Source organism: Gobio gobio (genome assembly GCF_949357685.1).
Source record: "Gobio gobio genome assembly, chromosome: 4".
NCBI lineage: Eukaryota > Metazoa > Chordata > Actinopteri > Cypriniformes > Gobionidae > Gobio > Gobio gobio.
Window position 1 is genome coordinate 23476659 of NC_137100.1, and position 13633 is coordinate 23490291.

The following is a 13633-nucleotide window of genomic DNA, read 5'->3' on the forward strand; positions in this document are numbered from 1 at the left end:
CTGTAATTGCAAACAAAGGTTTCTGCACCAAATATTAAGTTCTGCTTTTCTGATGTATCAAATACTTATGTCATGCAATAAAATGCTAACTAATTACTTAAAAATCATACAATGTGATTTTCTGGATTTTTGTTTTAGATTCCGTCACTCACAGTTGAAGTGTACCTATGATAAAAATGACAGACTTCTACATGCTTTGTAAGTGGACAAACCAGCAAAACCGGCAGTGTATCAAATACTTGTTCTCCCCGCTGTAATATATTAATATAATAAATTATATAGGGTCGCTAATGACCCCCCCAAGGTGTGTAACGCTAAGTATATTTTTTCTGCAAAACAATAATTGTTATGCAATTTGACGACTGAATAAGTGCAATTAACATTTATTCCACAATATGGCAATGTCTGATATACAACAATGAAGTGATGTTTCACTCATAGTTACCGCAGGCAGAAAACAAAAGAATAGGAAGTATCATCAGCAAAACTTGAAAGGGCTCAGCGATTTGTGGCAGAGCAAGTACTGAACACAATCAAATATTAGTGTCACTGTCACTTGATGGTGGATCTGGTGAAGAAGCTGTCAGCGATCAAAATATTGATTCTGAAGAGGTTTTGATAATATGTTTGAGATTGCGAACCAGATGCTTAATGTACTGGGGAAATGAGCTCTGACGAGGACAGTGATGATGCTCAAACTGAACCCATCCAAGCTCCAAAAGGTAACAAAATTAGCTTTATTTTATTCTTCTGTAATTATCTAACTCTAATACTTCTAATATTACAGTAACAAAGATCCGGGTCGCAAAATACCCAAATATGTAATAATGATTGGCAAAACATTCATGCATTTAAGGGTTAATATCTGCTAACACTTTATTTTACTAAACCTAATCGACCCCTAACAGTCCACTACATTTACATTTAATCATAGCAGACACTTTTATCCAAAGCGACTTACAAATAGAGAGCAAAGAAGCTATCAAATCAATAGGGCAATAAAATGCAAGTGCTGTGACTAGCCCCATTTAGTCCAGCACAGTATACGTAGAAAGATATTTTTTTCTTTAAATAGATATAGAATAGTGAGTATTAATAGGTCAAGTGTTGACCGAGAAGCGTCTTTAGCAGTTTCTTGAAGACTCAGCAACTCGGGTTGAGGTCATTCCACCAGCTTGGAACAGTCAAGGTAAAGGTCTGTGAAAGTGAATTTGTGCCTTTTTGGGATGGCACCATTCTCTTGCAGAATGCAAGCTTCTGGAGAGCACGTATGTCTGAAGTAATGAGTTTAGGTATAGGGGTGCAGAACCAATGGTTGATCTGAAGGCAAACATCAGTGCCTTGAATTTGATGCGATTGACTACTAATACTCAACTAATACTCGGAGAGTTGGCTAACATGCAGATGCAAGGTTACTAGTCAACAGAATGTCTAAAAGGGACCATCAAAATAAAGTGTAACCGCACATTCTTTTTTATAAATATCACTTCAGACCATCCTACCTTTTGGTATTTCCTTGCAAACATAGTCTGTATCTGCATATATACAGGACTGAAACCATGCCTCATGTATGCACTGGAACACCGCAAAAATAAAGAGAGCTAGGCAGAAGAAAAGAAACATCCGTTAAGATCCCAATTTTGTTGATTTTGAAGCCAACATCAAATCAAAATGCAATAATACTCACCGTGCATACTGAAAAACAGCAAATAATGTCTTCAGAGTTCCTGTCTAATGACCATCCATCCACCGAATGCCTGACCTGTAAAGCCCCCCGCTGAGGATAAACTGCCAGTTGCCAGGATACAAATGTGTCATCAGTGGACTGTCAAGGATACAGTGCTTGTCGATGAAGCACGGCCTGTGGTGTTCCAGTTGGCAGAAGTTGGGACGGCAATCACGAGACCCCGAGTAATTAAATTACCAACTTTTCTTGCAATCACCCAATGAAAATGACGTTATTGATATAAAAGTATACCAACCAGTAAAAGATTACATGAAAAATCATGTAAAGTACATTTTGTACAATGTTCAACACTTGATACTAATATTAATTACTATGAGGCAACGCTCAATTACTGTATAATACAAGAGGTGTTAAAAAATAAAGTGGAAGATGAGAATGCCAACAATTAAATGGGGAAAAAAAATGAGTGATTCAAAAATGAGAATGAATGTATTGACTTTAAATATTTATTAATTCTCAAAGTCTTATTTAAAATAAATAATAGTGTGATAAAGGAAGCAAAATGACCAAGAATGAGTAGTAGTGTTTAAAAAAAAAAAAAAAAAAAAAAACAGGTGATCAACATCAATACAATATTTTAGTTAAGATATAAAAACACACATAATATACAAAACTGCAATTAAAAATTAAACAAAATGCAGTGACGTATAGACAAGTCTAACACCTATTATTTAGAAACAGTAGTTTAAGAGTCATTAAGGGTCTGTCAGTGTACTCTTTTCGGTGTTAGTGTTTCTCACTTAGATGTTTCTCAGTGTATAACAGAGTACCTTCACCTTAGCTTTAGGAGCAAAAAATGGTTTAGTAAGCCCTTTGAAATTCTACCCCAGCTATACACCTTCATGAGCAAAACAATTATAAAGTGCATGTGCAACACTCAATTGATCTTGACACCAAACAAGAGGCTTCTGTGAGTGTTCTCGAACATCTAGACACAAGGATGTCTGCAGTGTTGACCCTTTTCGCTCCGGAATGTTTTCAACCTTGGTAAATAATTAGACAGCGACTGCAAAGAAAGTAACCGATTATGAATATATTAAATACTGTCATTCAAATCGTTTACAGCGACACTCTTCATAACAGAGCATGCTGCTCTTCGCATGAGAAAAAGCTCCAGTGCCAACATCAACATGGTTACATTGCATGATAATAAAAGCACTAAAACATGATCATAAGTGCACCATAGTAAAGACTGTCCAGTGGAGAGGCCGCTACAGAGTAGAACAGAAGAGAAGAGAACTGCATCTGACACGCATCAAGATCTGTTTGATTCCCTATTGAAAGGACCATCAAGTTTTAAAAAAAAAGGCTACAGCTGAGCTGCTTTTTTAAAGCGCTGAATAAACAGACATAGTACCACAACGCATGAAGGCCAAAAGTACGTAGACCTGGGATTGTCCCAGCGACAACAAAAGAGCAGCATGTTTGCTTGATAGGCAAGTCAGCTATGTTTTGTTTTTTGTTTTTTTACATGAATTTCTAGTTCTGGCAATCCTCAGAGGCAGCAGACATGTTTTGAAGATGGTAAAAGGAAAACGCATTTCCCTTGCAAAAAAGAGGGAAACGAATCAAACAAAAACAATCATGAGGGAGAAACGCTTCATTTAAACGAGCGATTCAGTGCCAAACTAATAAATACTTCAAGTAGCAAAAAAATGAATCAGATAAAAAGACCACAAGATTGGGGTAAAGGACTACTTCAACCCAAAACACATTCAAATGAATTGCATGTTGACTCATGCCTGTTTGTTTGTCCAGCGAGCCGCTTCCATCCAAAGTCTGACGGAAAGCATACAAGTGATTACTGGCCTCGATACAAAAGTACAGATCTTATGAGTGCCATCTGATTCACTTTCCGCTCTTTTTTGGCCCTGCGGGTCTTTTGGCTTGCCACAGGTGGTTATGGATAGTCAGCGCGTCAACACTAACGGACACAGTCTTGGCGGGGATTACAGTGAACTGCTTGCGGTCCGAACTGTACTTATAGATTTTGTCGATCATCTTCTTAGTGATGCTCTTGGGCCCTGTGCCGGTGAGCTTGTGGATCTCCTCTGTGTCGGGGAAGTAGGAGTAAAGGGCTCTGAACTGGCAGCCACTGTCCCGGAAGAGAATCATCAAGTGGTTGGATTCACACTTCTCCAGCTCCTGCAGGTCAAAAAGGAGGAATTTAATTACTCTAATGCACTATCAAAGTTTATTGGCAACATCACAGAATATTATTTGCATGCCATGAACCTGGAAACTGGTCACACACCTCAAGAATGGAGTTCTTCTGCGGTTCATTTACTTTTCCAGCTAAGCAGCAATGAGAGATGGCGTTGTGGATTATCGGCTTGTTGGACTTTGCGCTTGGCTCCTTGAAAAGCTTGGGTCCTGCAATGACAAAAAATAAAATATTAAAACTACAATATAACACATAAAGCTGCAGTCCATAACTTTTTGCCCTCTAGCAGTTAATAAACAGAACTGCATGCGTCTTGTGGAAGAACATTGCAGCCGGAGCTACTTCTCTCTGTTTATGTCTATGGCGAGTCACACTTGGACTGTGCTCCTCCGCAGCGGTTCCTACCAGTCTGGTCTGAAATAGTCCCAATATAAATACTTATTATAAGTGTACCATAATGATTCAGGGTAAGACAAAAACACGGTTTGGAAAATGGATTCATGTTGTACATTCTCATTATATAATTTTTGTAAATTTTGAAGACAAAAAAAAGTTACGGACAGCAGCTTTAAGCAAAAGTATGGATGTCCTATGAGGCCACTATTGCTCAAAGTAATGGGTCGGTAAGATTTTTTTTTATGTTTTACATTTACATTTATGCATTTGGCAGACGCTTTTATCCAAAGCGACTTACATTGCATTCAAGGTCCACATTTTACATTTTGTCAGTTCTTGCTTTCCCTGGGAATCGAACCCCTAACCTTGTCGTTGCTAGCGCCACGCTCTACTGTTTGAGCTACAGGAAAGCTTTTAAATAATGATAACACTTTAGTTTAGGGTCCAATTCTCACTATTAACTAGTTGCTTATTAGCATGCATATTTATACTTATACTATAATACTATATACTTTATATAAAGTATAAAGGGCTTTATACTTTATACTTAGTACTTATAAAGCACATATTCATGCCTTATTCAGCATGACTATATTCTACATCCCTTAATCCTAACCAAAACTTAACAACTAACTTACTAACTATTAATAAGCAGTAATTAGGTAGCCTGGGTGCCATCCGAATTTAGCCCCGCCCACAACATTTGAGGTCTGGAAGTTCAGTCTGGACTTGATCCGCTGTGGAGCAACTGTGTTCAGAGCTGTTCGGACCAATCAAATTGTCAGGGTGGGCTTTATACGATGATGGACAGATGACAGTAACGTAATCATCCACGTCACCAAAGAGTGCTTAGTTTGAATTCGTTCTAATCCTAAATGGAGAACGTATATGCATTTCACCTTTACTATTTCTCTCAAAAATGATGATCGTGTTGGTAAGTACGTTTATCCTTAAATTATTTTTACAACCTCGGCAAACACTCATCATCGTCATCTTCCAGCGTTGCTCTGGTTGTAGGTCTTTCCAATTGAGTGCAGAGGAATTTTCTTTCTTGGTTCGGTTGAAACATGCACTATAATCACGTCCCAATGGAGCAGTATCAGACTCATATTCTGACTAGAATCTGAGTATGACGACATCAGGCTAGTAATTAGGCGTTTGAGGCAAAAGTCATAGTTGATTGTTAGTTAAAAGTGAGAATTGGACCCTAAACTAAAGTGAACCCGAAGTCTCTTATGATTTAAGGCTTCATATATTTGATCAAAAATACAGTAAAAATAGTAATATGGTGAAATAATTTTCAGCAGCCTTTTCCGGTCTTCAGTGTCTCGGTCCCATGATCCATAAGAAATCGAATTCTCAAATTTAATATGCTGATTTGGTGCTCAACCATTGTTAATGTTGAAAACAGTTTTGCTGCTTAATTTTTGTTTTGTTTTTGTGGAAACTGAGAAAGTTTAAAAGGTAACATTTTACAATAAGGTTTAATTTGTTAACATTAGCACAATATGGCATTTTCGCCGCTACAGGTCACTTATTCAAAGGCGTAGCTTGATGACACCGTGAATGAGCGTGGAATCATGGACACACGCAGAAATCATGTTCATGGATGAGCTATGTATTCAAGCTTTATTAAAGGAATAGTTCATCCAAAAATTCAAATTCTCTCATAATTTACTCACCCTCAAGTTGTTCCAAACGAAATACTCCAGAAGAAATACATTTCTTAAAAACAACTTAAGCTTGAGTAAACGATGACAGAATTTGTATTCCCTTTAACGGTGCAGTGGTATGAAGCACGGCGGGGCAGAGAGCCGTGGGAGCAGAGCGTCCTTGTGAGAGACAGATACCTGCACAAAACACCAGTCTCAAGGTGGCTGCAATGAGACACTTGATGCATATTGCAGTAAGCTAGATCGATATTAGAATATCATGTTAATACAAGCTGGATGACTTGTGTTGCTAAATGGCATACAATTAATTTTAAAATATACTGCATGATGGAGAAAATGCTGTTTTACTGTTACTACAAATAAAGCTCTATATGATTATGCTATGTTAGCCACTTGACAAGATTGTGTTGTCTCTGAGGTACAAACAAGTTACTCATGGTAAAATCAAGAAAACAAGAGATTTAAGCAATAAGACTAACCATGTTGAACTATATACACAATGATAATTTTACAGTTGATAAATGTATCCAAACAGTTGCTCACCATAAAACACATAATATGTGTTTCCAGTGTTTCTACGGAAATCAAGGGTAACACAGGTATGGCGTCATTGACAGGCGACGCAATGACACTGGCCATTACGTTAGTTAAAATTGCTGATTTCTCTTGATTTAAACATCTTTGGAAATATTTGGGATAGTGTAAATAAACAAGTCAACAAAATATATAACATTGTTCTAGTGGTTTTCGGATGCTTTAATCTAAAAAATCTTACATATTGTGCCTTTAACAATAACTAAGATTAATAAATGCTGTAGAAATATTGCTCATTCTTAGTTCATGTTAATCTCAACATTCACTAATACATTATAAAAATCCAAAGTTGTATCTGTTAACATTAGTTATACCACTGTGAACGAACATTATTAACTAACATTAACAAAGCTTGCTTAATAAATGCTCTGTCTCTAGAAATATATTGATCATTGTTAGTTTGTTAGTTAATGCATTACATTTAAGGTCTAATTTGTTAACATTAATTAAAGTGTTACCATTTAAAAGAACAGCATTTATTTGAAATATAAATCTTTTGAAACATCATAAATCTCCTTTGCAGTCACTTTCATTGCTGAATAAAAGTACTAATTTCCTTAAAAAATATCTTGCTGCCCATAACTTTTCAAGATGAGAAGAAAAATAAACGGTTAATTGGGATTTCTGTAGAGGACTAAAAACAATGATCCATGATCGTTACTTATATGATCAAATCTATGCAGCAGACTGCATTTTTCATAGCAACCTTAATTTATTTTTCCGACCACAGTGATAGTGAAAAAAAAAAAAAGTATTTATGACATGAGAAAAATCACCTAAACAGAACATATTTGATGTTCCTATGTGGAGCAAGATTTTGGACCAACGGGTTTTCACTGTGGAGGGGGCTACCAAGTAGAAAACAAATGACCGATAAAATGTCTCGTCATGGCTGGTTAGGGCAAAAGATTTATTTTTACTTGTGTTTGTCGCTTGTCAATTTGTTATGTCACTTGGTTAGGACATGATGTCCCTCTCTGAGCCCTATACAGCTCGCATTGATGCGAACAGTTGCTTCTCAGTCTCCATGATTAAAAACTAAACTACCTCATCCATCACTCTGACACCCAACAAATGCCACAAAACTTTCTATTCTCCTTCTAAACAATCCCTTACCTTACATACTTCAAAAGGTTCTCTGCGGTGAATGTGAAGATCAAATTCAATGATAATGTAACTATGCCATTCTGAGCATTCCCCAAATAACTGACATGAACCTACGCATTTTTGCAATGATTTTTAATACACTGGAACTATCCTGTTAAGCAATTTAAATGTATGGCGGACAAATATAAAACTTTTAATTGTGCACATACATACTTTAGCTGTAGTCAACAAACAACGACAAACAAAAAGCATGTATTTTGTCCCTGTAAAATGTGTTACTTGTCATTTTAAGTGCAAACAAGTGAAACACTTCAGGCCAAATTCATCCACCAATGTCTGCCCAAACAAAAAAATGTATGTGCGCTTATGTACTCAAGCAAAAAGACAAACATATTGGCTAATGCATGGTCGAGATTACATCAGCATGCTGCCATTTTTAACTGTATCCTGGTGCAGAGGAATCTAAAGCAGTATAAATAATTGAGTACACCAGACCAGCATGTGGTACCTACAGCTATTGAGCATCAACACAAATATACACCACTTGCTTCCTACAGAATGGAAAGTGAAAAACTCACCGGTGTATTCTGCCATGGATGTTGATGTAATGGAAGACGCGGTGGAACCGTTGTCCCAGTCTCTCTCAGTAGTCCGACTGGAGTTGCGACTGAGGCCTGGAAATGACTCTACTGATTCCCCTCTGTTCATGGAAAGAACGAACCGCAACATTAAAGTGCTCTGGAGGTCACAGTCTGAACACATTCAATTGATTCTGAAACAAATTAATGAAATGCATGCTGCACACACCCTGTAGGACAGTGGGAAGGACTTACCGTTGAGATCCCGCCCCTCCTGAGTTGACACTGTCTGGTTCAGTGGTGGCCACAGAAGCCAGTGATAGACTAGAACCAGACTGGGCATTGATGAGATTCTCATCTGGTGAGGGACATACAGTTTCATTACTTCAGTTTAAGTGCTATCAAATGTTTTAAACTTGGCAATAATGCAATATCAGAAAGCACAATTTAACACTTACTGGCAGCAGGGCACTTGGAAAGCATATTAATTGAGGGTTCTTCTTTCAGCACAGACTTCGGCCTTTGTTTTTTGGCCTTGGTGTTGGGTTTGGGTTTGGGTTTGGGTTGAGGCTGTTCTTGCTCCTCACACAGCTCTTGCTGTTTCCTTCTAAGATATTCCTGCTTTATCAACTCTCTCCTGGCCTTCTCCTCCTCTTTTCTGATTCTTTCCTCTTCAGCTTTCCTCCTGGAATTAGGAGAGAAGAGAGGATTTAAACATACAAACTCCTTAAAAAAATGCAGAGCTTCCCTCTACCATTTTTATATTCCTAGAGGATGGCACTTCAGGGGTTGTCAATACCTGGCTTCATCTCTTTTAAGCTCACTTTCAGCCTCTATCTGCTGCTTACGGAGCCGTGCCTCCTCTGCCTTCCTCTGTTGTTTCAGCAGAAACGCTGCTCGCTTTTTGGCCAATTCATCCTCTGCTTTTTGCTCATCCTGCAGACATTTAACAACAACATTTTTAGATTTTTACATCAAAAAACACTAGGGTTTTCTGGGCTGTTTCTCAAGAGTTGTTACTTAATATGGTTGCTATAGAGTTCCGTGTGTTTGTTTTTGTTTTTGCTTGGGTGTTGCTGAGTGTGGTTTGCTTACTGGTCCAGGTGAAAGTATAAGTAGGACAGATTACGTGTCATTTAATACTTTGGGTTAGGGTATGCCACTAATAAAAAGTAAGCAGTACATAAAATAAACACTTTTCCAGAACAATACAACCTATTTTCCTTCAGATAAATGCTTTTCTAATGTTTGTCCACTGCACTGACTTTACCTTGAAAAAGAAGCCCATTCCAGACTTCTTTTCCCCATCACTTCCATCAGTGGTGACATCCAATACATTGGTGCTTTCTTCATCTGGGTTGCCAGCCAAATCAGACAAGTCTACTTCAATAAGATTGACTTTTCCTCTCGAAATGTCCTCTGAGGAGAAATCCTCCCTTGCTGGCCCATCATCAAATGTAGCCTCAGTGTCCCGTAAGGCACTGGTCATAGATTCTTCGAAAGTGACACCAAGGGCAACAGAACTTGGTTCCCTTGAGACCAGCCTCAAGTTAGCTTCATCATTAAGGTGGAATGTAGTGCTTTTTGGATTCCCTTTGTCTTTGTTGAATGAGTCATATCTTGCAGAGCTTTGCACAATGTCCTCAGACTCTGCTTTGGGGGACCTGGCCCCTTGAATGAACCTGGCAGAGGGGTTGTCAGTAGGTGTAGGAGTAGAGCTCTTCTGCCCTTTGCTGTGCTCCTTAAGCAACAGCTCTGAAGGTTTGGAACGAGACCGCGTTGAACTTAGTTTGGGCGGCTTTCGTATCACAGGGCTGCCACTTGGTTCAACGAAATGTATAGACGCTCTGATTCTGGGTTCAGATACATTACTTTGGTCACTGCTAGGTGGTGAAGCAGCACATGTTGGAGACTGGAGATTCTGCTTCATGAGAACTTCTTGCTGGAGCGAAAGTTGCATCATTTTCTGCTGAATGCTTCCTATTGCCTCATTCAGCAACTCAATGGAGCGATTGCATTCATTAAGATCTATCTCTTCGTCCATATCTAAGGCACTAGGGGACATAGTTCCCCCACCTGCCCACTCAAGAGATGCCTTCTCTGGCTCTTCAGCCTCTTTCGGCCCATCTCTCAGAGAAGCAACACACGTGTCATCTTTTGATGACTTCTCTTGATTGAGTTTTTGGCCATCTCTCAAGTAGTACTCAGACTTTGTAGGCTGTGGGAGTGTGTCACTCTTCCCTTTTTTTACTATGTGCAGGAAGGCTGCTTTCCCAAGCTTAAGCCTTTGTCTTGCCGTCAAGACCTCCATCTTCTTCTTTTGGGATTCAATTGCACGTCTCTTTTCTTCAAGTTGCATGTGAAGCTGAACAAGTTCAGAGGCCAGCATGTTGGTACTTTCCTTGTTCTGCGGTGTGGGACTCTGGTCTCTTTTTATCCTCCAGGAGGTCAGAGGAAGAGGGCAACTCTCTGAGCCATCAGGTGTTGTGCGCTGTGAGCTGCTTGTGCTGGACCGGATGTCTTGGTTGCTACCAAACCTTTGCATCTTTCGTTCCGCAAAACTGGTCATACGCAAGCTGCCGCTAGCCACACTGCTGACTTGGGACTGCAGGCCAGGGCTAGAGCACCTGCTCCCACCATCCTTATCCTCATGTTCCTTTACATTCATGTCCTCTCGCAGTTTGGCCGACTCTTCATCCTCTTCACAGAACTGTTTCTTGTCTGGATGGAGCTCTTTGGTGAGCTCTGCATCTTGCTCCTCAATGGTCTCCACTGTCTCTATATCAGACCCTGGATGGATGCCCCATGCTTGGACAGGCCTCTTGTCCTCAGACACAGATGAATGAAGGTAAAACCCAGGTGACTGCTCAGTAGAAGACTGCTCAACGCTACTTGTCGCTAGTGGTTTGAAAGCTTGCATTTGCCCAGGGGCTGGAGGCACAAGTTCACTGGATTTATGCTCAATAGTTGTCTCAAACTCAGAGCTGGTGTTGGGGGTAAAGGTCCGGTTAAGAGTGTGCGGAGGTCTCCGTTTGGAAGATGAAGCGCTTTCTGCTCCTGCCACTCTTCGTGTTGACCCTCGATGCCGTCCTTCTCCTGACTCCTCTTCCTTATTCAGGCTTATAGACTTCTCTTTGGCTGGCCTGAGAACTGCAGGCATCAAAGGTTCCAAGAAGAAACTGGCTGTTCGGGAATCTGAGGATGCTTCCTCCTCTCTTCCCCCAATAACTGCTTTAGCACCAGGGATAGCATTCTCTTGCTCTGCATCATCAGAGTTTAACAGGGTGATATCGTTCTTAGATGAATCAGCCCTGGCAATGGATACCAGCTCATCCTCCTCATCCATGTTAACGTTGCCCAGTAGACCATGGCCATTGACCCGTTTAACACTGCCGTGACCTGGATGGCTCTGGTGCTTGGGTGTGACAGTGGAAGCCAGGCTGTCCTCACTGATAGAGCAAGTCAGACTAACGCTGTCGCCCGAGGCCAAGTCTGCATCGCTGTCCATGGCAGAGTGGAGAACATACCGATTCAGCTGAGACAGTGGCCTGATTATTATAAGACAAGAGTTATCAATCTAAAAATAAAATCAATGTAATATCTTAAAACATAGGATTTAAGTATTTATGTTTATCAATAGTGCTGTACCTCTGCCGTTTATCTGACCAAGCCACAGATCCTCTGGTGTGACCATCTTGCGTCAAAGAATTGGAGCGATTTCGACAGGCTAATAAGAAAAGCATAAGTCGGAGAATTTGATTACATGATTCTAAGTCACACTCTAACACAACCGCTAAAATTTCTGTGCTGACATAACAGGTGTAGATCTACTACAGCTAATGGAGCTAATAGCTGCTTGATTGTCATCTCCGTCTATACAAATCACGGTGAGCTGCACGTTTTATTATATGCATCTGTACTTTTACTCAAGTACTTGATTTGTGTACTTTGTCCACCACGGCTTAACGGTCATACAAATAATGGGAGGGGGGATCATCATGGGATTACAACCAACTTCACTTTCTTCAAGCCAAAGTGGGCAGTGGCGATATGCCAGTAGACACGATTAACCGGTAGAAAGTTTGAACTATCGTCTTTATCACGGATACGCTCACGTGACGTTGTTATGTTGCACGGTCACAAAAACGTATTGCCATTTTAAGCATTGCTTAAAATCTATAACGGCTCTTGACTGAATCCCTTTTGTAGCATTATTAAGAATAAATGTATATTTAATTTACATAGCAAAGACTACGCATTGTTTTTTTAATACATTTGATTAGTTTATACATTTTAGGTAGTTCTTATTTCTAGTGCTTGAAGTTTTTCAGGCAGGTCTATTTCATTTGTGTCTTTGTTCTATTGTAGTTTGTTTTCTTTGCTCTTTCTTTATCACTGTTTAATTGTCTCCAGTAAGCTTGAGAGGTTTTTTTAGGTTAGGATTAGCTTGTTTAAATTATATTGATAAAATAGTGATAATTATGAAATGTTATGGTATCACAAAAATAATTACCTAAATTATAAATAATTATATTAATAAATAATAAATAATAAGCAAAAATAACTATATCGTATACCCACCCCTAATATTTCATTTGTGGTTAGGAGTTTGTTCTAAATAACTAATCCCCAGTATTCTGCCTAACCGCTTCAGTTACAGATTCCTTTCAAACTTTGAAGTATTTTTTTTTAATAGCAACAGAAGCTTGACGTTTACCTGTGCTTTCCTCTCCTGGCTGAGCCTTCTTTTGTCTTTGCCTCAGTGGCAAAAGTGGATGTGAGGGGCTGAAGCTGGAACTCCCCTTATTACTGAAACAGCAAGCAGAGAACACAGTTGGCAAACCACCAGCACAAAAAATTAGGACGAATGATCTCCAGGCCCCCAGAGGTCTATCCAGCCAAAATCTAATCATAACTGACATTAAACATTTTCCATGTGGATGGACAAATATAGACAAGCAGCATTGCTCTGCTTAGGACCTTAAAAAGAATAGGAACTTAATCTAAAACAGTTTGAATGCTACAATTACAGAACAATATTATTAGCACTAGCATGAAATTAAAATGCCTTTATGTCCGAGTAGCTTGTATTTTTACTTTGCCTGTGAATAAAAGTAAGCACAGTGAACTTATTAAAGTTCATTTAAGTTAGGCAGGGCAGAGCAGTACTGTCTCAGCATGCTGAAAAAACACAGGCACAACATGACAAGGCAAAAGACATTATGAGTATGGTATGAATCATAATCATGCGAGCAAAGTTCCCTCTAAAGTGCATGCATGAATGTCTATGCACTTATGAATTGCTGGCACAATTTCCCGCAGGAATATGGAAGCTCACAGAGGTCATACATTTGTATTTATCCGTCTAGTATTG

General features: G+C 39.3%; 1 protein-coding gene across 1 annotated transcript in view; it reads right to left on the reverse strand.

Annotated features, from left to right (window-relative positions):
* Positions 1-2172: 2172 nt before the first annotated feature.
* The window catches only part of camsap1b (calmodulin regulated spectrin-associated protein 1b), a 43106-nt gene continuing 31645 nt past the window's right edge, over positions 2173-13633 (reverse strand). Inside the window, exons 10-18 of the mRNA XM_079814794.1 lie at positions 12977-13068; positions 11908-11986; positions 9530-11807; positions 9059-9195; positions 8718-8944; positions 8515-8617; positions 8260-8381; positions 4002-4120; positions 2173-3892 (exon numbers count right to left, since the gene is read on the reverse strand). Coding sequence (XP_079670920.1) covers positions 3596-3892; positions 4002-4120; positions 8260-8381; positions 8515-8617; positions 8718-8944; positions 9059-9195; positions 9530-11807; positions 11908-11986; positions 12977-13068 — 3454 coding nt within the window. The 3' untranslated portion in view covers positions 2173-3595. The remainder of the gene's footprint in view (positions 3893-4001; positions 4121-8259; positions 8382-8514; positions 8618-8717; positions 8945-9058; positions 9196-9529; positions 11808-11907; positions 11987-12976; positions 13069-13633) is intronic.